This window comes from Leptidea sinapis, chromosome 1 (assembly GCF_905404315.1).
Source record: "Leptidea sinapis chromosome 1, ilLepSina1.1, whole genome shotgun sequence".
NCBI classification, from domain to species: Eukaryota; Metazoa; Arthropoda; class Insecta; order Lepidoptera; family Pieridae; genus Leptidea; species Leptidea sinapis.
Window position 1 is genome coordinate 1,772,950 of NC_066265.1, and position 27,440 is coordinate 1,800,389.

The 27,440-nt window shown below is 35.8% G+C and overlaps 1 protein-coding gene across 1 annotated transcript; it reads right to left on the reverse strand.

Moving 5' to 3' along the window:
• Window positions 1-15,257: 15,257 nt before the first annotated feature.
• Window positions 15,258-27,334, reverse strand: LOC126979976 (terpene synthase-like). Its single transcript, XM_050829589.1, has 9 exons — window positions 27,191-27,334; window positions 24,272-24,426; window positions 22,813-22,957; window positions 21,164-21,284; window positions 20,520-20,659; window positions 18,299-18,382; window positions 17,225-17,324; window positions 16,595-16,722; window positions 15,258-15,703 (listed from the first exon to the last, which is right to left on the reverse strand). The coding sequence occupies exons 1-9, from the start codon at window positions 27,230-27,232 to the stop codon at window positions 15,638-15,640; spliced, it is 981 nt and encodes a 326-aa protein (XP_050685546.1). The 5' UTR covers window positions 27,233-27,334; the 3' UTR covers window positions 15,258-15,637.
• Between the last annotated feature and the right edge of the window lie 106 nt (window positions 27,335-27,440).

A 27,440-nucleotide genomic window follows, 5' to 3' on the forward strand; every position in this document is an offset into this window, starting at 1 on the left:
TTGACATCGTCTGTGACAGATCAGTTTGCGTCGCAATAAAATATTTTAAAAATGCCGTCGTGCGATGTGAAAAAGTGTAAAAACAATAACATAAAAGTATTTGTGGATATATAATTATTTAAGGGAGAAAAAAATGTGTAACTGGTATACCTCGTAACCGCACACACACTAGCATAAAGGTGCTTCACTTGCTAATATCACGGCGCGGAGTCCTTCTTTTTTTACTAGTCCGTGTTTACGACAAATACATTTGCTATTTGTTTATATTTTCTAATGCCTCTACCAACTGAATCAACATAAAAGACCTATGTACCATCTTCCATCGTAGTAGTATTTGTATGTAACGGCAGCTTTGAATGTGATTTTCATCTACTTTAAAATGTCGGATTAATTTGAAACTCATCAAGGACCGATGACAATTCAATGATAAATAAACGATAAAAATAAAAGTATAAAATGTCGTTTAGAGATATAAATTATCTTTAGCATCATCATCTCAGTATAAAGGCGTCCACTGTTGGATATAGGCCTCCCCCAAAGATCTTCACGACGATCGGTCCTGCGCTGCCCTTATCGAATTTTACCAGTGGGAGGCTCCATTATCTAGCGATTATGTGTACCACAACGGCGCCTATCTCTGCCGTGGAGCAGTGATGTGTAAACATTACTGTGTTTCGGTCTGAAGGGCGCCGTAGTTAGTGAAATTACTGGGCAAATGAGATTTAACATCTTATGTTTCAAGGTGACGAGCGCAATTGTAGTGACGCTCAGAATTTTTGGTGTTTTTCAAGAATCTTGAGCGGCACTGAATTGTAATTGATAGGGCGTATCAATTACCATCAGTCCATATGTCCCATATTTTCATAAAAAAATCTATTCCAGCGATCTTCACCAGATCATCGGTCTATCTTGTAGGAGCCTTCCCAATGGACCAACCCACCAACACTGCGTCCTCGGGTACATGATCGCCATTCCCGGACTTTCCTGCAACTATGTGCCCTGCTCACTACCACTTCTGTTTTGCAATTATCCGGTAGGTGATTTTGGTTCTCCTACAGATCTCCTAATTTCTGATTCAAGCTCGCAAGGAAACTCCAAAAATAGCCTCTAATTTTGCCTGTTCAATTTGAGAAGTTCCCTCATTTTCTAATAATGTAATTCATTACTATTGTTATTTCAACGGGACCAAACTGTAAATTACCTTTCCAATATAAAAATACGGTAACAAATACACGATCTGCTAACCTCTTCCTCCGTGAGATCGGTTCAAAATAACACATACACTAATTCCTTTCCTACCTTTGCAAAGAGTGCCCTATCCAAAGTGCATATGTCCATGGCTGAATACTTAACAGTGTTCATTTCTATTACACAAGCCAATAATCTTAACTCATTGGTTACCATTTTGTCCTGTGGACACTTTTTCTTTAAGTCGCTTACCAATTCCTTAATTTCATCAAACTGGAATAATGAATATCAATTATTTAATAATGTATTCCAATATTAATTAAATAAATAATTTCAGATATTAAAGAAGTGGTATTTTATCAGCTTAGTTTAATTGATCTTCGAATTTTATTTTATTATATTATACGTATGAGTAAGGGCGTGCATTCCATATATGCCAATAGGCTTAGCCTACCTACCATATTTAGAGTCTAAGTAATATACATACACTAGATTCCAAGTTAATTCAGATAAATTTAGTTCTTTTATTCTATAATCGAACTTCTATTGAACACCCAACCAGTAAGTTTTTCGTTACGCGATATACTAAATACCTATAGTAGGCAATTCCGATAATGCCTACTCAAGGCTAGTAGAATACGTTCAATTTCTATAGCAAAATTTATTTTCAAGGTTATACGACCATAGCAAAAATATACAATGACTATGTATATCGTTCTTAAATATGACCATCGCAATTTGACATCTTTGGCACGTCTTGGGTAGGCTAGATAGTCAAGCTTATGACAGTTAGAACAGACAACTGCAGCTGTCACCAACCGTGCAGATTAAACCAACGAAAGAAATTATACCTACATTAAGATTTATGAGTAATTATTATGACGTATCTCGTTCGCTTAGTGTCCGAGTTTCAACCTAATTGCGCTCCCATAAGAGTTTTGACATCGCACATGACGTGATTCATGATTGTGACATATAAAATATGACATTTCCGGAAATAAAAATATATTGTTCAGTAATCAACAATGACAGCGCCATTTTTTAGCTGTTGTGTTTTCGTGTACGTTATCACGGACGTGAATTATTAATGTAATTACATTAGTTATTTGTTTTGTGTTAATTTATTTATTGTTAATTATATTAAGTGGTTGTATTGTAACAAAAAGAAGTTGCTGTGTGTTTTGTGTTTAAAATAGGTAACTAGTAAGGAATTAAAATAAAATGGAGAAATTCCAGTGTCGCGATTATGACAAAAATACGATATGTTTACAGAATTAGGAACGCATCCTTTTGCACAATTTTCTTTCGTAGATAAAATAAAAATTGTTTCTCTTAATGGACCAATACACAAATATTAGTTCAACTCAACAAAAAGGTAAAACTATGAGATATTTCAATACCCTTGTATTACGAAAAATACACTTGGCTAGCTGGATGCCGCCATTCCAATTTATTGTTCTGCTTTCCTTGCTGTTTATTTTCTAGAACGAATGCTGTGTGGAATGATATTGGTTTCGGTGACTTGAATAATTTGACAAATCTTGCTAAAAATCACAATCAATCTGACAGAACGGCAGAAAACTGTTGGTAAGTTAATTTATATTTATCCTTACAACAGGAACAAAATTTTTAAATATTAATTGCAACTACGACTAGTTAGGCGTCCAGTGCCTATCGCACTGGAATACCAATGCACGCCCCTGCGTTTGAGTGACTTCCAAAATGAATGGTGCTTTCTTCCACAGAGCAGTTAAACTGTTCTGAACTGCTCTGTGGTTTCTTCAGTATTAAAAGTCAGTATCGTGGATAATATAACTCAATAAAATACCGACATCAAATACATTTACAAAGAAACATTTTTAGCTACTTACCTTATTTTAATTAATTATAATGTGTTTGAAGTAGGATATATTTTATTGTAAACAGTTTATTTACACATAGATACAAAGGGTAATTGTGTAATTCAATAAAAGTTAACTATTTTAAAAACCACAACCTGAGAGTTGAATAAGACTACCTAGATTTACGGTCGCTACAGCGCTCGGACGCAACCCAAGAGATACGGGTTCGACTCCCGCGTCATCCGTAAAATGGTACAAATTAAATTTGTATATTTTATTCAAAAAAGCGCGAACTTAAAGGCCGGCTACACTCCTGTGATTCATCTGGTGTTGCAAGAGAATGTGGGCGGCGGTGATCACTTAACACCAGGTGACCCTTGCGCTCGTTTGTCCTCCTTTACCATAAAATAATATAATATATAATGTACAATTATCAAATTTTTATATTATACCTACTTTCTGATACGTGTAGCAACATGGTTCAATCAAAGATAATAGCATCACAATTAAATTCGCATGATATATAAATTGCGATATGACACTATATAAATTATTCTTCCAAACTGAAAGTTGAACAAAAGTTTTGTAACATTATGCACTTTTCATTTAGTAGAAATGCAGATATTTCATTGTTTACTTACTTTATTATTCAAACAAAACAAATCTTATAACTATATTTACAATACTAAGACTACATAAAACTAAAACTATCATTACGTGGAAGCGTACCAAGAATACTGGCACCATTACCGCAAGATAGCAAGGCTGATCCGTTGACCGAAATAGCTGCCAGCGCTTGGGTTTTATTTATTTCATTGTTTTAATCCTTAATTACTAGGTTATACTTTTGGCTGAAAGACGGCTTAAAGTAACTTGTGATGTGACTGAGTGCATCATTACAAAATCTTTAAGAAGTGTGCATTTACGTAGTTATACTCATAGGATCACACACATACTGTTAGGTTATATAAAATTAAATACAACTCTAAAGTAAGTAAAGATTTCGACCACCCATATAGCTGAATGGTTAGTGACCCTGACTACGAAGTAGAGGTCCCGGGTTCGAATCCCGGTAGGCGCAATCATTTTTATGATGAATATGGATATTTGTTTCCGATTCATGGATGTTTATATGTATTTGTGTATGTGTAAGTAAGTATATTATTATTTTGTTCATATTCACCTACACCTATCTAACTATAGCTATACACTGTTTTAAAAAACCCTGTAAGATAATTGACTCGGAAAAGAAGAAGAATGCGGAGACACCACTCAAACCACCATAATAATAAAAAATCAAAACCCTGTAAGATGAAGTACTACAGTAATAAGAACATGGTTTCAAAAATCTAAAAAGACCCCTGACTGATTTATTCTGCCAGTAAGCCCTGACCCCGGGGTCCAATAACTTAGATCTAGCGTCAGCTGAGCGGCCGTCTCAGACGAAAATGGAGGCGACTAAGGGCCTTTTAAAAGTGGGAGAGTCACACTGCCGTCTTATGACGTCAGCACAGTCGGGCTAAACTCGACCGGGTTACTTATCACACTCGCACAGAATACCGGCGTGAAATAGCGGCCTAGTGCCGCTATGTTTCGCATAGGTTAGTGTCGAGGATCGGACCGGCCATAATATATTTATATATATAACTGAAATGATTTGTGAGTGAGTGATTGTAACAATGAGTTTCTTGCCAGGTCTTCTTAACCCTCAACGGCGGTGGGAATATAAAAAGAAAAGTTATTTCCTTGACCTGCATGAATGGAGTGATTTTGATTTGATTACCCTAAAGGATTACTGTTAGTAAATATATAATATTAATTTATAATATTAATTACAAGTTTAAGCAGAATTGTGAAATTGTAAGTAGAGGTATTTGGTGAGTATTGCGTGATATGTAGATTAGGATTATTTTATTGTTGTTTGCTGAGTTCTCGTAACAGGTTGGGTCATGCTCGCTTAAATGTCACTGCTTGTGGCGGCGACATGGGACGGATCGTCCCCTTCCCTAAAATATGGTTGAGGGAAGCGATGGCTGGCTCATGCGTCATGCTCGTGAACGGGCGCTGCTTGTAGTGGCAGGATGATCCTGTTACCGGAGACTCGGTTTCAGATTCTTAAAAGTTATTATATATATAATCGCTTATAAGATGCTCACAGAATACCTTTATTTATTGACAGTGTGTGTGGATGATGCAGCTACTGTACTCAATAACTTTTGTATTAATTTACATTTACTTTCTTGACTTACTCGTGTAAGGCATTGACTATTTGACGTTTGAGTGTGTTTGTTGCATCATTTTAGATATTATATTGTAATTGAAATGATTTGTAAATCGATGGAAATGTAAATATTGATATAAAAGTGTGGCAATGAGTTTCTTGCTACTTCTTCTCATAAGCTCAAGAAAAATATTTTTTTGACATTCATAAGTGTCATTTCCGTGGCCTACAAAATCATGGAGGGCATAATTAACCACCAGCTCTTGGTATACCTAGAACGTCACCAGTTGCTCAACGACCGTCAGTACGGCTTTCGCCATGGTTGGTCGGCAGGCGATCTTCTGGTATACCTAACACATAGATGGGCGGCGGCTATTGAAAGCAAGGGGGAAAGCCTGGCAGTTAGCCTGGATATAGCGAAGGCCTTTGATCGTGTATGGCACAAGGCGCTCCTCTCAAATCTTCCATCATTTGGTCTTCCCGAGAGCTTATGCAAGTGGACCTCCCTCTTCCTCACTGCGCGCAGCATACAGGTCGTTGTCGACGGTTATTGCTCGAACTCGAAGCCCGTGAACGCTGGAGTGGACCAAGGCTGTGTGCTATATCCCACGCTGTTTCTTCTGCATATCAATGATATGTTGAACACCTCTAACATACATTTTTAATATATAATATTGAAAAAAAATTAATATATATAATTGAGTCTTGTTCAATTAAGTTTTGCGCGTTTGCGCGATCCGGCGAGGTGGTGTCGGCTGGCCGCCGCGGTCTTCCGACCTCAAGCCGCTCGACTTTTAATCTTTGGGAATAAGTGAAAGAATACGTGTTCCGAAAAATTTGTGACACTTAGGAGGAAATTAGAGCCCAGATCGCTACAATATTTGACTTATCGATTAAGACACGACGGTGTTACAACAATGTCATGAAACGTTGCATTTAATGCATGTATCGGAGTCAGTGACGGTCACGTCAAGCAGAACCTGCAATTGGGAGACGCTGAGCAAGGGGATATAATAAAAAATTAAGTATTTAATAATACAACATTTTCATTGCTTGTCGCCCCTCGTCCGCAACGCGCGTCCCCTTCGCAGGTAGCATGAATGAAATGGGTGTGTGGGTGTGAAAAATTAAAATGGCCGCAGGCAGAGGTGTCCATATTTTTATAATTGTGTACGTTGTTACCCTTTTTTTTAATTTGATTATTTCCTGAAAATGGATATTTATAACTTATTATTACAGTACAGGTTTTTTTGACAACTGTATAATTCGTTATTTCACCTAATAAACATGATATCGAATTGTTAAAATAATTGATTTTTACCAAATATAAGCATTTAAAGAGATTGTGGTACCATATTTGATATCATTAGAAACAATATATTACAAAAACATACAATCAAGATACAATTCCTGTTCGCCGCCGCCCCCATTCTCTAGCAATCACATTGCCAGTATTTGAGCCGCTTTTTATAGGTATAACTACTTCCCTATTTTGGTTATATGTCGAAGAAAGTTCCTTACAGTTGTTGAGGTTACACTGTTAAGGAATGCCAGATATCCAGATGATGCTAATGCTAGTTGTTGACGTGTCGCGTGAAGATGGAATTCTGCGGTAGTATCAAATACTGCTTCCGAACTTGCCGTATAATAATATTACAAATTTATCCTAGGTTCTATGCTTGAATCAAAATAGTTTACTAATGTCTGTACATTGTAATGTCATCCATGTAGAAGGTAATAAAATAACTTACTTTTTGCAAACTTCACTATCATGATCGAATAGTACATTAATTGGTTTGTAATTAAACATATTATTCCAAATAATATGGGCCCATCGCTCTTGTTGATTGTTCTTATCGAGTCACACACAGCTACGTACGACAAAGTTATACTGAGTATCTTGTGGGCCAATCCTGTTGCGTCAACTTGAGAATCATCTAGAAATGAGATTTTTTCTGTTTCACTTCCCTTCAAGTTCTATGATAGATGATGTGTCATCTTAGAGGAACTCGGTTCTAGAACTTTTTGTTGTTCAAGTAAAACTTCTTTAGGCGCGACTTGGGGGTTACTCAGAATTTTTTCTGACCGAAGTAACGCTCAGAACAAAAGTCAATTGAAAGAATTTTTTTAAGCCGTTATAATTTAATGATTTTAAAAAATATTTCAAATTTCTTAGTAATATTTTTTTTAAATCTCCAAGTGTTTTTATTGTTTATTTATTACTACTATTGCAATAAATAATATATAAGTTTTCAGAAATTTTCTGACATTCGTTAGTTTGTTCTTGGTTTTTGTTTTTCGTTTCTATTATTAGGATAGGCAAAGGGGTCAAGCCCATACAGCCATATATAATAATAAAATAGAATATATAATGAAAATAATAATCAGTCAAATATAATGGTGGAATCCCAGGAACATTTTACTCTTTCATCAATAAATAAGAATTAAAGAGAAAATCAAGAACCTGATAATGACCTGACCTATAAAAAGTGTTAGTGTTTATATTCTGATTAATAATAATATCAAAATATAACATTATATCATTCTTTGTAAAATATATAAAATCTCACTTGATAAAGTAATATTAATTATATTATATATTAAGGCATTTTTTTATTTTAGGTAGAGAAAATGCCAACTTATTATTACAAAATATGAAGTTATTAGAAAAAAAGTACAAAATCTAACAATGCTCCTAGCTCTTTAGTAATACGTGGGTGCTTAGTTGGTAACACGGCTTTATTTAATGGAAATTTAATGTAATATATTAATGCGTCTGTTAATTATTCCTAAAGTTAATTATTATTAAGTTTTACTTCAATCGCGTGTAAAAATTACACGCACATACTTTTTTTTGTTTATTTTTTTTAATACAGCATTTTGTTGGAATTTTATGAAAATTTCCAGGACATATACGTTCATAGTATGGTATATAATAAAGATTATTAATAACAAATGTATAGAACTATTTAATTTAATAATATGTCTAGCTTGTAACAAATTAATTTACTAAAATTTCTTATTAACAACTATTGTTATAATTTAATAAATTATCTAACGATTAATTATTGAATATAATAAAAGTTTAAAAGATCTTCTCAGACATCAATCGTATCATAAAATATTTTACCTGTGTATAAGTGCTCAATGTCTTTATATATAACATCAAGTGCTGAATATATACGCAGTGTTAGAAGTACATACTGGCATACAATTATGTCTATCATCATAATTCCATATAGCCCAACGCTAATATAAAAATAGAGGAAGCACCCTGAAAAAACTTTACAGTGAGTATATTGAAAAATAACTGGATTAAACTGGGTCACCTCTAAAAACGAAAGGGTTAATACAAGGTTAATATAATATAATAATAGCAGAGAATGTTACTACCATGCGTCACTTCATTACGTGAATATTTTTTACGCATCCCAACAGCTAACTGCTCTTGGGTTTCGCAAGCGTGCAATGCAAGAAATTTCTGGTACAGCGATTATGTTAATACTGATGACCCATAGATCTTGTATAGTATACGTTTTATAAAGGGAGAATTCTTTTAAATACCACATTTGATACACATACCTTATATAAATCCATCGCCACTAACGATTGTTTACGATGTGTTCTGATTTTTTCCTGACCAATCACGATTGATGTTTCGATCATTACTCAACCAATGATCATTCAGTCCCCCGAGCCCGCTAAATGATGCCTACATTATGTTTTCAAATACTTATAATATTAAGTCTATCAGATCCCACTGGCACGCAATGGCCTGCATTACTGCATTTTTTTGGATGGAAATAAGGGACGAGACGAGCAGGACGTTCAGCATATGGCAATTGATACGCCCTACCCATTACAATGTAGTGCCGCTCAGGATTCTTGAAAAACCCAAAAATGCTGAGCAACACCACAATTGCGCTCGTCACCGTCAGACATAAGGTGTCAAGTCTCATTTGCCCAGTAATTTCACTAGCTGTGGCGCCCTCCAGACCGAAACACAGTCATATTTACACATTACTGCTTCACGGCAGAAAAAGGCGCCGTTGTGGTACCCATGATCTATCCGGCTTCCTGTGCAAAGGTGCCTCCCACTGGTAAATTTATCGCGATCCTGTGCCACCTCCGACCAGGTCCATAAGCATCCAGATTGTCACGCCATCGGCCTATAAGTGACTGATCGATACAAAACACCCGTACAGTACACATTATTGTTATTGTATAGGCATGCTCTAAAATTAATTTAAAATTATTTAAAATCACTTACATATCGAACAGCAATATGGTTTCGTTAGATCACAGGAAGCAATATCTATTGTTAAAAATATTAATAGTATAAGAAGGTAGATTGAAATGATTGCTGTGTTCCTTTTTTGTTTGTTCGTATACTCTTTTTCTCTATCTTTAGTTACCTGAAACAAAGTATCATTTTGCCCATGGACAGATGTTGTACACACGTCCCTTTTACATCAAGATTTAATGAATAGCTCACCTTTGCCATATTATCGATGCATTTCAACCAACATCGCATACGTCGAGGTGCAGTAATAATGCATATGCAATTGAAGATATATGTTGGTACTGGAAATATCGGCCCCAGCAGAAAGAAAGAAATATAAATGCAACCTAAAATTTAACAAGAATGAGTTGTCGCCCTTGACGAAAACAAACGAACGAAATGTCGGAAGAAATGAATTAATAATTAAAACTTTCGTGAGGCATCATTAACTTTATTTATTTAAATCGGCTTTACTGTTCATTGGTGTTGAAACCGGGGACATGAAAAGAGCCTCCCCGCGTGGTGCTTAGTTTTATACCGATCACAAGCACCCGGCGTCCCTGTAAGCAGCACTACACAAACAAAATCAGTAAGCTGACTAATCTTTTCACCACGATGGCCACCTCGAAGCCCGTATTTGAGGTGACCTTCGACTCGATAAGAAGAAGGTGTTGAAACCGATTTATTTCGGATCATTCGAAGATCCTTCATCATGGTGAGTGTTGTGGGTTCGTGTTAACGTCTCATACTGCAGATTTGCGCTCAGTGTACCAATTACTTGGAAAACGGTATAGTTAAAGGCATCTCATAATAAGAACCAAAGTGCCAATAGTTACATACTGTGAGTACATTTTGTGCAAGAACCCTAGAGTCATACAAAAGTTCTAGTGATACCGTGCTCGTCATTATTGCCGGCGCACCCAGCCCTGTCAAGTTGCGCACTCCGAGCGCAAATCTGTAGTGTGAGATGGGACATTATCGCGAACTCACTACACTCACCCTGATCTGTCTGTAATAACATTTTCTTGTGAAATTTTGTGATAAATTTACGATACGTGATAAAATTTACGACTCACTGACACCAATTCTACAAATTTGAAATTTTAGTCTGTGTATGCTTAACGGTTCGAACGATCTTGATGAAAATTTGTATGCAAAAATATAATGGATTGGGTACATGTTGGGATGACTATAATATGGTTGCGACTTTGTTCACGTTTAATTCGTAATTGCCCATCTTCGGCTTTCCTTAAAAATTTGGGATTAAAGCATAACATAATAATTTCAGGATTTGCTGTGTAGTTGTGGTGTAAAACTGTAACGAGCTCACGTAAAGTGGCGTCTTGATCGTCTTCTCACTGATTCTCAAAAAAAACGTTAGAGAGTTCTGTTTTTCACAGAATCCTTTGTACGTTTATAACAACCAGGCAAGACTGAAATATAACTGTGCCCGCTATTTATCCTTATAGATATATGTTCCTTACAACATTATTTTATTTTGTATTTAAATTCTTATTCACTATCCATGAGCTTTGCCCACAATACATGGTGTTTTTTACTTATTGAGGTTTTAACTTATTTTCTATGAATAATTAAATTTAAGTCTAGCGATAGCGGAGTCGATGTTTACCGTGGCTTGCTGATGCCTTTCGCAATATTAAAAGGGGTCTAGGTTTGGGGGATAATCTGGGCTGGTTGGAAGAAGTAAATAGGAGACGAACGGACTCGCACAAAGGCCAAATCAAGAGGTTAAGAGCATAAACATCCCCGTCAAACTAACTTACCAACTAATAGTCATTTGTTTTCATCATTTTCTTTATCCCTTTTGTGTGGATTTGTGTGTTCTAATATTGTCGTAGTTTTCCCCGTTCCAGATGATTAAGCGTGAATTTTACCAACACATGTCTTTCTATCAACTAAATGCGAAAAAATGGGTTTTTGATACGAAAAATTCTAAATGTTTCTTAAAAGTGAAAAAAACTTTGAAATCTGCGAACTGTCTATTAAATAAAAGCTTAAAAATTTCGTTTATATAGAACGAACTTACTTTCAGTAGAGTTAGGATGGCCACAGTCAAAAGGAACAGAGATTTTTGACAGATTACACAGTGCATAGTGTTAACTCGAATTTATCTAATTCGTATCTCGTTCAGTTTTAGACGTGTAAAATTTTCCGTGAGTTTATCTTATGTAGTTACTGTAATATAAATGCACAAGGACAAAGTCTTTCCATAGCCGGTATAGATTTGAGTGCACAAAAACCTTCTACGTGCACATTACTGGAAATTTGACTCCTATTTTGATGTTCAGAGAGGTGTTATTGGATAAACGTACTTAGCGTAGGCTGCGGCTACCTACTATTACTACATTATTGAATCCAGTCGAAAAAATCCCAAATCACACAAAAAATGAGGTAAATTGTCATAGTATGGTGTAAAAGTAACGGGTTCAGCTATTATTGACACAAATGGAGGGATGGAGTCCTTTCTAGATTTTTTTATAACAATAAGGGACGAGACGAGCAGGTAATTAATACGCCCTGTCCATTACAATGCATTACCGCTCAGGATTCTTGAAAAACCCATAAGTTATGAGCGGCACTACAATTGCGCTCGTTAACTTGAGACATAAGATGTTGTCTCATTTGCCCAGAAATTTCACTAGCTACGGCACCCTTCAGACCGAAACACAATAATGCTTACATATTACTGCTTCACGGCAGGAAAAGAAGCTATTGTGGTCCCCATAATCTGGAATTTCGTTTCTAGAATGTCGGAGCTGCCTGTTGGCGCATGGCGAATGAATTAATGACGAAGCTGAGGGGGCGGGAGAAGCTAATTTAGGTTGGTTAGTAACAAAAATGGAAAATAACATTACATATCATAATAATCATGACAATTATGCCGTAATATGTGAGGATCCTTGACAATCGAACCGGCTGCCTTATGGTGACGGGATTGAAGCCAAAGATCGATCCAACAAACATGAACATCCTTAATCCGGTGAAACTTGCTTACTTAGTGTTGCTGTCGCTCATTGTTTATTCTAAAAAGATATATTGCAACATGTTATTATATTTCTCAAAGGCTTTGGTTTTGGTTTAAACCGAACAGATAGAACCTTAAAACAAGCCGCCTATGGACATCCACAGTGAGAGATACCTTACGACCATTGAAAGTAGCAGTATCGTCTAAGCTTAAAGTTTCCTTAGTCATATCGGTTTGGAAATACTACGGCAGATGTTTCCAAGTGGATGTGTGAGACAAATACTTTCTTGCAAAACGCGTGGGTGTATGTCAGGCATCGACGTAATTTGGATGAAATTTTGCATTTTTCCTTCTTGTTAGGTGGTGAAATTCATTTGGTATTGACTGACCAATTTCTTCGAACATGTCTCGTGACATATGCGGTACAAGATGCAAAAAGATTTAACATCTTTACGCAACCCCAAAGAAAGAAGATTAATCGTTGATGATTCGCGCCGAACTTCGTTGTAAGTGGACGATATTGAAAGATTCCTGGATTATAATAACTTAAAAAACAATGACGGTATATGAAAACGGAACACTCCAGAGTAGGTTACATCATCGTTTGTGTAACTGTCATTTTTTCTTACATTGTGGCATCGTTTTGGAAATTGTGTGGCGGCAGTCCATTGAATAACTCCAGAAAATATTTGCGTCATTATTTTTTATGATTTTCGCTGAGGATTTAGTCAACAAGAGACTTGCCAGATACTTTTGTCGGTATTTAGTGATAAAGCTCCATCTGGTGTCTCTTTGTGTTCCCGGCAGTGAATTCATACGTGAACGTGACTGTGACGATTTTCATGAAGGTCGTACAGTGACTGTTGAAACTAATATTGATACCATAAGACGACGGATTGAAACTGATAAAACAGGTATGCAAATTCGTACTGTATAAGAGTATTGGTATAAGCCAAGTGCAAAAGATTTTGAATGAACACCTGAAGGCTTAGAAGCTTTTTACTAGAACGATACCGCATGAGCTAACGTTGAATTTTCTGAAGAGCTATTCCTTCGGATTATAAGCCTGATTCCTGCCGCCGGGTTCGACTGTCGGACGGTATGCCACAAACTTGTATTTCATCCTAACCAAATGTATGTATGGCGCTCTATCACAGTGCCGATCAAGGATCTTTCTGCTACGTACAACCAAACTGTAGAACAAGCTTCCTTACACAATATTCCCAGGACAATATGACATGGGCACCTTCAAAGAAGCACATATACCTTCTTAATAGGCGGGAAACAAAGCTCCTGTGGATCCTTTGATCATTTAGCATCATATGCCCCACAGACTGGTTTGTCTCTTGTATAAAAAAATACCTTACGTGTTTTTACCTGTCCACTTCGATCGCCCTTTGATTCTTCACAATATTATGCGTGACCGCAGTAATAAAAACTTTATCCTAAGCTTAAGCTTGCCTTTATTTAGAAGGTCCTAGCAGTGAAACTTAAAGTGTAGCGGTTCCACACATTGAAGCGCATATTATTTTAACCACACAGTAAACCATTAAGTATCTTTTATCTACTCATGTAGCGGAGTTCCATTCGTAAAGCTTATAATTTGGGTTATCTACCTTATCGATGATTTATTACGACTGAGTACACGTGTTTGTGCTGTGGTTTTAATTATATTTCAACTATAATCTTGATAAATCTGTTTTCTTTAGTATTTTAGTAAAGCTTATGTTTGATTTGTGAATAACAACACTACAGTTAATAATATACTGTGAGACACAATTATTGATTTGTATCAGTCGAGTCCACAATAGTTATTAGTGTTTTAGGTCGGTATATTCGTCCATTAAATAACAACATACTTCAACATCTATATATATAAAAATGAATTGCTGTTCGTTAGTCTCGCTAAAACTTGAGAACGGCTGGACCGATTTGGCAAATTTTGGTCTTGAATTATTTGTGGAAGTCCAGAGAAGGTTTAAAAGGTTGAATAAATATGAAAATACTCGGAATTAAATAAAAACAACAATATCGATTTTCCTTTGATGTGTCCCCGTCGTTCAGATACCAAATAAAAATAAAAGTTTAAAATGAATAACTAATTAGAATTTTTAAATATTTCTAACTTTCTAAGGAGGTAAAAATAAACTGTCTAATAACACGGGTAACAACACTTAAAAAAATGATTCCTTTTGTTTGTTTTAAGTTTATTTTATACAAAAGTTTAGGTATTTTATTTATCGATTGAGGGAGTACGAAGTCTGCCGGGTCTGCTAGTAATATATAAAAATATTCTGTACATTTCAGCCGAAAGACGTTCACTGCTGGGCAAAGACCTCTCCCAAAGAATTACGATTTTTGACCCTTCTTATACAACTGTTGCAAATACTATTATAAATGCTTAATTGAATAGTAGAAGACAATGAAATTGTAAAAGACTACAAAACATCAGAGCTGTTCATGAGAATGAGAATTCATTTATGTACATAAGGAATTAAATTTTAAAGTGATAAGTGATAACCTTCACTTTTAGGTTTGATTACATAAATAAAACTGAAAACAAAACTTTCCAAGTCCCGCATCGTTCTTAAAATTTTGTTTTCAGTTTTATTTGTGTAATTAAAATTATTGCTTACTCCTTTTCTTGAATTTCTTTCATCAATGTTAAGGGAAATTCAAGAATCATCCTAGTATTCAATAAAACTTTCGAGAACATTATTAAATTAAAATTAAAACATCTTTCCATTTTTATGACTTTATTTTCATACAATTTGAGAGCGCTTTAAGACTGCACCGTAAGAAATATAACTTTAACAAAACTTGAAAGGCGATCAAGTGATCCTTTCCTTGCTCGTAGCTTGTACTTGATACAAATTGTGGTTTCATGTTATCAGTACTACTTCAACAACAGTGAATATAAACAAGGTATACATAAAAAGATCTGTTAAATATTTTAATCAAATTTTCATAACAAAATTCTGTTAAGTCAGTTCTATATGAACACACAAAGGCGTAAGAGTGTGAGACCAAAGACGTGTGAAAGAGAAAAAGAACTTCGCTGGATTAAGTTCGCCATTGCTTTCTTTTGTTGATAGGGCACGGCAAGCAGTCACAAAAAACTACAAGTAAAGAGTCATCTCGTCTATAATTGCTGATAGCTCTGAATTACCGCCGAAATTATTTATCTGAAATCAGTTAAGTTACTTTTTATAGGATTTAAAGATGAACAAATCTATTTTAAGCAAGTGCTGACCCGGCAAACAGCCGTGTTGATGTTTTGCCTTTCATAGCTTCTATGTAGAAATTACAATACACAATGTGATCGTTACAATTGTGTATCCCCAATAATATGTGAAATTACGGTTCTGGCACTCACTGCCGCGGCACGCTACGCTCGGCTAGTGCGTTGTGATTTGTTTTTGGGACCTACTAGTGAACAAGGGACGATTTGGTTCTATAATGACTAGTTTAATAAGACAGCTAATAATAATAATAATAATAAACTTTATTGGCAACATAATTACACTGCTAAAAATAGGTCATAAATTATAATTTAATAAATACCTAAATAAAACCTTTAAGAAACAAGTAATTTTAACATAATATATTAAACTAAAATTATAAGTTAAGCAAACTAAATTTAAGGTATAAAAACAACTAAAAATAATTAAAACAGACCTAGTAAAATTCAAATAAATAAAACAATTAGATTGAGGAGCAGTGCAATCACTTTAGTATTGACAATCGGAGGCCCACTCAGTATACGTCGAGCCTTAATAATAATAATAATAAGACTTTAAATCTTATATCTCAAAGTGATGCGTCATTATAATACCGTTCAGAATTTTCGGTTTTTCATTCTAGTTTCTTTAGTATTTTAGTAAAGCTAATTTTTTTGTTTGACTTGTAAATAACAACACTATAGTTAATATTATACTATGAGACACAAGCTTCTTCAGATTCTGCTCGGCGGCAAACTTAGGAATGAAAAAATAAAATGGGAATATTGTATCTATGTTTATTAACGAGTATTTAATACACTATATTGTGTAATTAAAACGTTTAATATACTCTACCTCGTTCCGTAGCCATTTTTCTAGCTCAATAATCTGATCTCTGGTGTACTTGATACTACCAAGGCTCTCTAGCACTGACACGCAAAACTTCTTTCGGTCCGGATCCCTTGTACGCTGCCTGAGAATATCTTAACCAAAAGTTAAGGAATAATTGAACTACAATTAATTTATGACCCTATTTTACGAGCAGTATGAGTTTTTAACGTGTTTTTCCCTGTGTCAATTACAGTTCATTCTTGTCAAAATCATTAAGGTGGTAAACGCGTGTTTTATCATCAACAGCCGAAAGACGTCCACTGCTGGACAAAGGCCGCCCCAAAAGATTTCCACTACGATCGGGCCTGCGCTGCCCTCATCCAACATATTCCGGCGATCTTGACCCGATCGTCGGTCCATCTTGTGGGGGGCCTACCAACACTGCGTCTTCCGGTACGTGGTCGCCATTCGAAGACTTTACAACCCCAACGGCCATTTGTATCACACGCCCAATTCTGGACAATCTTGTTGCTATGTTTTCTTCCCAACCGTATCTGAACTCTGATAATGAACTAAATGAAGCAACTCCGTAGATAATTCCCGGCTAATATTTATAACTAATCAATTATTGGATTTCACTTGTATAAAGGATACTCAGAACAACCTCGCCACCTTCCTGTTGAGCAGCGTGAATAATTGGCAAAGTGAATTTGCCCTCTGTCAGATCTTCACAGAAATATCGAGTCTCCGCTTTCTTAAAAAAGAATATAATAAGTTGCAGTTATATAAGCTCAAACGAACAAGGACACCACGAAACATGGCTGGTTTATTTTTGCAAGGCACAGCGCAAATGTGGCGAGTGCTCAGCTGCTGGGCCCCTTTGCTCATTTATAGGTACAATACTAGTTGACCCGTTGTTCTGTTCATAATAAAATAAAAACTCTTGCGGGTGGAATTCCGTAAATTCCGTTCTATGCTGACCTCTACTCGAATATTTCTACCAAATTTCAAGTGTTATGTGGTCCTTATGGTTCCAGAGATATCGTGATGAGTCGAGTCCCACGTAGGTGGAAATATCTTATATATAATATATAGATTTCAACTTTCTGAACGGGTTTGCATAGCACAATTTAATAAATATTTATAGCTTGTACTACTTTTTATGTTAGGTTAGACATATTGAAAAATTAGCCCTTGCAAAACATAATATTCAAATTTAACATAAAAAATTCTAAAATGGACACCTATCTGAAAGGCCGGCAACGCTCCTATGATTCCTCTGGTGTTGCAAGAGAATATAGGCGGCGGTAATCACTTAACATCAGGTGACCCGTACGATAATTGTCATGGAATGGGATAAAATGAACCTTGTTTAGTTTAACCCTCAAAGGATTCATGTTTGCGCGTTAACCACTAAACAATCTACAGTCATCTGGATGGTGAAGCCAAAAAAGTATCCAGTTGGAGAGGATGATATCCTCCGGTAGTGGCATACGTCACAAAAAAAAGCGCAAGTAAACGAAGTTTATAAACTGAGGTCCGGAACTATGGTATTCTAGAAGACGTCTCAATACGTTGATCAAGTGAGTGTGTTTTATCTCTGTCTACATAGTTGTGCATAAAAGAGACAAAATATAGTTTATCACGGATTTAGTATTGAGACACCTTATGGAATACATGCATAATCCTTTTTGATACATTTGCAAAAGCGTCCTTAATATAACTTACCGCACCATTTGTTTTCACAACATCCTTTGTGTTATTTTTGTAACTTTTATTGCGTATATTTGCATCGGGCAATTCTTCTAACGCCTGCAATTCAATAAATTGTTAATATAAATTAGTCTAAAAAATAAGTTCTGTATCCAGAAGAGGATAAATGGTACATTATATCCTGAGGTTTTTAAGCGTTCCCGGGCAAATGCTATCCAAATTTTAGACTAGGTCAACAAGAGAAACGAAGTAAAAAAATCATTTGTAAAATTCTCGAAATGGTGGAGAAAGAATTTATAAATTCCAAAATGGCCGTTAAACAGAACTACCATTGCAACAATTTGTATAAATATCTTTCATTCCAAGTTTCTCAGGTAATTGAGAACGAATTGACAAATAAGGCGGTGGTATTTATGATTAGATATATTATAAATACCAAATAAATCTAAGATGGTCGCCCCGTAAATTTATACTTACCCATTAAGGATATCGTTGCCGGGGTTCTAATAGCCAAAACACACGGTCGGATTTGTTACGGACGGACCATCGGACGGTCCGGTGGGCGCCTCGCACCAATTTACGGTAATAATAATAATTTTGTGCGATGGACAATGCGGCATACAATCGAATATGGTCCGTTACCAGATCGCGTCCGTACCAACACACACATTCCTATATTCTTATATGTGGTGGTTCTTATGTGTTCTTGTATGTGTGAGTGTGTAATTGATACACCCTGCACATTACAATGCACAGCCGCTCAGGATTCTTGAAAAACCCAAAAATTCTGAGAGGCACTACAATTGCGCTCGTCACCTTGAGATATTATAAAATGTTAAGTCTCATTTGCCCAGTAACTAGCTACGGTGCCCTTCAGACCAAAACGCAATAATGCCTTCACACACAGACATAGATCCAAATATATGACGCGAGTGTATGTACTTCGCGTGTCTAAAAGGGGACAAAAGAGGAGCAATGGTCTTCCTTTGACGCTTTTATTTTATTTTTTATTATGATTTATAATACATTGCCGAATTTAGTAATAAGCAATACAGGCTATTGATGTACTGAAAACGTCAACTAATGATGAGGTGGTTAGTTAAACGTTAGGCTCGAAGCACTTGCATTTTTAACGACGTCACAGTAAGTACAAAAAAAGGGCAGGCTTAGTTTTCATACAGATGGAGGGATTTGCGGTATCTACTTGGATCTATGTCTGTGCTTACACATTACTGCTACACGGCGGAATTAGGCTAGGGTTACTGTGGATGCGAGTTCTGATGAAAATTTGTTCTGACGAGTACGTCCGAAATCCTCGTCAGAACGAGGCGTTTACACTGTGCGCGTTTTCTGTTATTCTGATAATCAGTTCGTTTCTGCCGTCCAGCGAAGATGGACGAATTTGATAAATATGATTTGACATCGATAAAGAAGGTCTTACTTCTTCTTCGTTGATATTCCCGAGGTGGACTTTGAGTCCATACAGAATGTGCCAGTTTCACGCAGATATAATCACTACGGATGAAGCGCGAATGAGACTATAGAAATCTTGAAAAATTATTTTTTTAATCCAGCAGGTGAAATTCCGTTTCAATATAAACTACTGTAATAATATATAGCTCTACAAGTCATGTTCTTGATAGATAAAATGTAAAGATTAATTCTTATTGCTCATGTACCTAATTAATGTAAACCCCACATCAAAATAAAAAATTGTACTTACTGCTAGTGTTGAGTTCTGTAGCAACTTTCTCCCACTTTTACCGAGAAATATCTCTCTTGTGATAATTTTTGTCTCTCATATCCCACAAACACCTGTTCTCGTACACGAGACTGATGAATTTATCGTTATCCATGGTGGAAACCAAATCACTCGAAATTCGCAGACGCAGGTCGTGCGAAAAAATCAAACTCATTTGAACGCTCGAGTTGTTCTGACGACGTCGTGCATGTTCTGACGCGTTCGTCGGTGCCAGTGTAAACACTGTCATTGGATACCAGGCGTTTGTATCTTCTCACCAATCCGTCAGAACACGTCAGAACAAATTTTCGTCAGAACTCGCATCCATAGTAACCCTAGCCTAAGGCGCCGTTGTGGTACCCATAAGATTACGGCTAGATAGCCGGCATCCTGTGCAAAAAAGCCTCCCACTCGTATTATAGATATGCGTCTGTTTCTTTAAAATCTCAAAGGATTTGTTATAACAAAAATAAAATAAATTATATTTTTTCCTACCTCAATATTCACTAAGTTCCAGTAATCATCACATAGCTGAAAATATAATCCAAGATTTTTGACTAATTTCGTGAAGTCCCTTTTATCGTTGCTAAATAACTGCATGACTTTATAGGCAAGATTGAACATGTTGCCAGTCTCTGAAACAAACACTTTTTAGTATGTTCCGTGGAAAGAGTGTTAAGAACAATTGCTTTTATGGGTATGTTCCGATATGCACTGCGAGCACTGCACAGTGCTATCACTGTAGAAAAATTCATTCCGTTATGGACTGCCAGTATACTGCCGCAGTACCCTAGGGAAATATATGACGTCATAAATCGCCGCCATATTCTACTGTGAGCACTGGCGTTTTCGAGGTAAGGTACTCGCAGTACTTTGATCACGTGATCAGTCAAAACCACTCGAGTGCCTAAAATATTAATTAATATATTTTTAATTTGACAGTACTCTAACAAAAGTTTTTTTAATGAACTAGAAAACTTTAATACACTCATTTGAATGCTGCGTCAAAAAATGCGGCTGACAGTATACGGGATCGCATTCCGTTATAAATAGTAACCATTATAACTGGTTATAAAACAACGGCTTGACAGTATACTAAATTGTCGTCACACTGTACAGTGGTCGTATATAATACTTACTTTGCATACACATATATTTATACTGTTTTTCACTTGGACATTGGAAACGTTCTCTCCAATAAATTTCCTTTCCTTGTCCTCGAATATTTTCCAAGAAATTTTCACAATACAATTTTCCGATCTAAAAATGGAATGATGAAAATAATCATAGTCCATTACATTACTGGCAAAAATACAGATTTTGGAATTACATAACATTAAACAAATGTGTTACGACTTTAAAAAGGAATAGTTGAATACACGTTCTTGTAGTAAAGGTTATTAACACAAATACCTATAACATAAATGATTTTCTTAATGATGCCACAGACTAGGAATGGAGCGAACACCCTCAGGCTGAAAAATTTGCCCGTTGAGTTTCATGCGCCCGTTCTTCTCCGTTTTTTTCATGAATAGCATTTTAGTGCTTAAATCTATTGTGGGGTCCAAAGCGTTTTTAGAATCCTGCTCCCACACCTTGGAGATGTAGTATTAGAGTTATTAAGCTAATCAGTTCATTTATTTTACCTATTGCGCTGCCTCAAGGCGGAGCATGTGCTCTTGCAATGGCGTACCTGCGTGGCTAAACTACAGGTATACCTACCTGTGTTCTTTTGCCTTCGGGTACCGTGCGATTGAACCATATGCCAAATTCTCAAATGTGTCCCGAAAATGTTAAAAAAAGGAAGCAGCTACAATGGATGGAATTCAATTAGGTTTGGTAACTAATTGGTTTAATCTGTTATTTGCTTTCATCATTCATTGGAAGCGAACCTGTCACAAAATAGCAAAGATATTTCCGCAAAGACCACTAATACAAAGAAATAGACTGTCCATAGGTGGTTGTAAGTCTACAATCGTCAAAATCATTACTTGATTGATGAACGCTTCTAGTGACAAAGGGTTTCGATTCATATAGCTAATAAAATTAAGGACCAAGACTCCCTGTCTTTTGTTTTTTGATTGATAGCGTTGACACGAAATACACTCCCAGACCAAATGCCCTTTTAAAAAGCAACTGTTTAATATAGATGTCACCGGCAGTCCACGGTGCAGGGCCTGCTTGGAGGCAGAAGAGACGGTCGCGCAGAACAGTCTGGAGTTTGGCCACATACCGGGCCAAACACCTGGGGTCACCGAGGACTCTCCCCGAGGTCATAAACTACCTTGAGAAGTTGGGATTGCAGGATTAGCCACCCGTGATTACCTATTATCTATTACTCTCAGATCGCTGCTGTCAGTTCGGCCTCAGCTCCATCACCATAAAAGATGACAGACTTAGGTATATCTTTATTTATGGAAGGGGATGTCGATCGAGCGTACTTAATGTTAAGTGATCATAACCGCCCACATTCTCTTGCAACACCAGAGGATCACAGAATCACTTCCGGTACTTAAGAAAGCTGTACGCGCTTTCTTGAATACCTTCAAGAAAGTCACAAGTCGTATCGTCCTGGAAACACCGCATAAGGATGCGCATTCTACAGCTTGGTTGTACGTGGGGAAAATACCTGAAAACCGCACTGATCCAGGCATCCAGATGGTGGGGAATGATATCATAATTTGTGGCGTGTCGTTCGAATGTGGCATTCGGCGGCAGTAATCAGGCCATCATGCAAGCACTTTTAGTGAAATAGCTCATTTTTAATTGCCTATACTAATATACGCACCATTGGATGTCCAAGACTTAGAAGCTTCTCCAGGCAAAGTGTCATGACGTGCATTGACGCGTTGCTTGTAAGTGGCTCTCCATATATCAGGTGAGCTGCCGGGACAGACCGGCGAACTAGAGTATTATCCTGGATATCATCGATCCTTTCAATAAAAAAAATACTGTAATATTTATATTTTCTTTGAAATTATTTCTTTCTGCAATCTCTGAAGCCCGCTTAATCAGAGTGACCGGGTACTCCCAGATTTTTTTTATAAAATGGAAATAAGGGACGAGACGAGCAGGATGTTCAGCTGATGTTAATTGATACGCCCTGCCCATTACAATGCAGTGCCGCTCAGGATTCTTGAAACACCCCAAAAATACTGAGCACTACAACTGCGCTCGTCACTTTGAGACATAAGATGCCCACTAATTTCAAAAAAACTCACACATACGATTAAAGATAGAGGTCTTTGATTATTGAAGTACTTCTGATGCTTTTTTTTGATACTAACAATATAGTTATCAAAAATAATATATGATTGACAGGCAACAGATATCTTTAATTTTTTTTTGTTAATGATGCTCTAAAGTTAATTTGGAAATAGATTTTGTGCAGCCTTAAGATACTATTAATCTTAGATCATTTATACGTCTTGAAAACAGAAGTAAAGAAAAAGATAATATATCCTCTTTTGAATTAAGATAATATATTTGAATTTGAATATCAATTTTGCCATTTGGTTGATTTTCCACTCAACACGCAAGAGTTGTTTATTGGATTCGTTTTATTTAAAATAATTTTTTTAATTAACATTAAAAAAAAACTTATTAGTCCAAAGTACAGCTAAAAGAAGAAATATACATTTACTGCAATGATTATCCAAACACACACACGACCTTACATACACGCACACACACTCCGATAACCTTATTTTCTTAAGTTTATAAAGTCAAAGTCAAAAATATTTTATTGGCATAAAATCAAAAGATTGCTCGTCAACGTCAATCACAAAAAATACAATTCAGATACATACATATTAATTACACTAAAGATTAAATCATATTTTTTAAAATATTGCATATCCAGTAAAACAACACAAGGCTGAACCATAAAATCATAAAAATAACAACTATAATACTATTTAATTCCATATTGTAATATCGTTTACGTAATCTTCAATACTGTAAGCCTTCGACATAAGTCTGCGTTTAATAAAAGATTTAAATTAATTTATTCATAATTCAGATACACCTTTTGGTAATTCATTGTAAAATTTAATACTATCGCATGCAAAAGAATTGTTTATTTTACAGAGCCTAGTAGGGGGCACTATAAGTTTGTAGTTATTTCTAGTGTTCAAATTATGTTTGTCGCTTATTTTACTGTATAAATTATAATGTTTATGTACGTGCAGGATATTGCTTTAAATATATTCTAAGTAGCTTATTACAGTAATTGTAAATAAACTTACAGCAATGAACCTGTATGTAACGACTGAATCGTTTCAACAATGAATTGATATTTTTCCTTTGGCAAACCCAGCCAGTAGTTCAAGGACTTTGCAATTCTTAGACGTTTTTCTTTGGAAGGCAGTTTAAGTAAATATTCATGCGGAGCAAGCAGTTCCTGAAAATGTAATTATATTGATAAACTGGCTGACCCAGCAAACGTTGTTGAGTTTCTTGAACATTGCAAAATGTTTTCTAAAATAAGCGTAGCGTAATTGAAAGGTAAATTATTTGAGTATTCACTACCAAAATATTAAAAATGTATATTTCATAGTTCCATGTGTTTTGATAATTAAAACGAAACAAGGGATTTATGGCTAAGGTACAACATACCCTATGGACCTAGGCTTAGGACTATGTTGTACCTATGACACAATGAGTAATTGGGGGTAATTTATGGAAAATATAACTATTCTTAACTTAAACCGATTAATTCGTTTAAATAACATATTGAACAAAAAATAAAATTTATTGAAGTAGGCGTTACTTTGCGAAAATCCATAATTATACAAATGATTTAAGTTTTTTTTAGTGTTAATTCCGCCAATATTTGTTTTTAAACAATTCGACACGTGTCTCGCCTCTACACGAGGCATCCTCAGGACGCGTTATCTCGCCAAAATCCGCCACGAGACTCAAGCTCTTGAGTCTAATGCCGTATTGGCGGAATTAACACTAAAGAAAACTTAAATCATTTGTAGAACAAAAAATAACTCACAAATTCTGAACAAAATCAAAATAATATTCAAAGTTTCTTTTTTCTAATGAAACGAAATCTTTTATATTTTATTAGGAATATTATGTAACGTGAATGTGAAATATTTTAAGAAAATATTCTCCTGGCCAAAGTACAACTAAATGTACCTTGGCCACAGACCAATGTACAATTGATTGACAGTGACCGAGGTACAACACTACTCCAACTTCAACAAAACGGTGGATTTAAAATAAATTGGGGTTAATTATAACTTTATGATTGTTTTATTACTAGTTAAAGAAAAGAACCAATTGCATATAAAAGTTTAGTGACTATTATAACACGTTTAAAAATATCAGACTTCAAAGCATATTAAAAATACTTACTATTTTCCCCAAAAAACTTTTTAACGTCGATAACACCAAACGCCGGCTTAATGGCGATAAGTGACTATTTACAAGTTGAATAGTCAGTAGTGACGTACAGAATACACTAGACAATAGAATTTAAAATCGCGGGAATTTTTTAAACCAGCCTAATGGCCTAGGTACACATGCCAAGGTTCAACAGGTTCCCTTATATTGTCAAAGCCGTGATATATATTATAATAAAACGGTAGATTGTTAATCGACTTCATTTCTTACAATTTAAGTGCCTGGTTTAAGGCCGTTCCCAATATTCAGTATATCTCTTACTTGAGATAAAAATCGTAACTATCATTGACTTTGAGTAAGCATTGGAGCGCCGATTCAGTTCAGGCACTCGTTGGCCGATGCCCCGGCATGCTACGCTCGGCTCGTGCGTTGTGATTAACAGTATTAATTTGTTTTTGGGACCTACTAGTTAACAAAGGCCGATTTGCTTAGATTACAATTAGTTTATTACAGTGAGTCGTTCACAGAGCGCTGGGTCCTCGACAATTCAAGCAGCTTTGCATTGCACGCGGTTAGATGGATCAAGCTGATACTGGGGTGCGCCAGTCCAGAGATGACAGCAATTCTCCATATGTGGCCGGACCTGCACTTTGTATCTACAAAGTGTCGCTAGAACGTGGGCTGGCTTGAAGTATTGCCGTGCTCTATTTATGACGCCCAGCTTATTCGAAGCCAATTTGGCTTTGTCCTCCAAATGGCCACGGAATTGGCCATCGCTCGAGATTTCGAGACCCACTATTCCGATACTAGGCGAGGCTTTAAGGGAAGTGTTGTCGAAGAGTGGTGTTACAAGAAACACACCAATGAAATAATCACCAGTAAAATTGTCAAAACATCATTGCCTTACTATATCACAATAGTGTACCCGTGAAATTACAATGTCACGAAAACCCAGGCGGTTAAATTAAATATAATATCATTAGTGAAATTGTGATATCACGGCTTTGACCACAGAACAGTCTTTTACCTGTTCTTTGACTTTGACAATATACCTACCTGCGACATCCATACAATGATTGAATTTACTATAGTATAATTATGAACCAAGTTGGATGGGTGAATCTGAGGTATAATTTCTGGAAAATCGAATATGTAGGTATCGGCAGTATAAGTTGGTACACATAATCCAATCTTGGATAGAAGTAATGGCCACTCTAATTGATTGTTTAGTGGGTAATTTATATAACAATAAAAATAATATTATAATACGCGCCTCAATAGGGCTATTTCGGTCAACGGATCAACCTATCTATCTAACGCGGAAATGCTGCCAGTATTCTTGGTACACTTCCCCGTAATGTTAGTTTTAATTTAATGTTAAAATAATAAAAAAAATAAAGAAAAATTGTAATGTATTTCTTCGCAATTCTAAGGTTTTTATATTGAATAATTTTACGGCCGTTCACAATATACTATCTACAGATAGAGATCAATTACTACCTTCTACTGTCAGTAATTAGCTGTCAATAATCTGAAGCTGTCCCAATATACCCTTTAAGTCATTCTTATCGCCTTATATTGGGACGCGTGAATTGCAATATCCATACAAACTTCTATCGCTGGTAAGGTATACGTCGTCCCATTGACAGACAGTGTGTACGTATAAGGTGAGTTACCGTCGATAAGTTTATTGAGACAGGTAAGTCAACGATAGTTACGATTTTTATCTTTAGTAAGGGATAGACTGAATATTGGGAACGGCCGTTAATCTATCTTAGTAACTTATATTAGTGTAACTTATCACAGCTTACCTTTTCCAGATAAAGTTTACATTCCTCTTCGTCTTGTATCATTTTTAAATAAATTTAACTTATCTTTTAAGTAAATTGAATTAAATAAAAAATTAATTTTGTACAAATAATTATGCCTCATACATCCCACTTGCAAAAACCTTAATCAAACAACTGGCCGTATTCAAATTACTAGCTTTATATATCCTTTATTGTTGAAGGTTAAATGCATACAATGTACACACATCAAAAAAGTCTAAGCAACATGCAT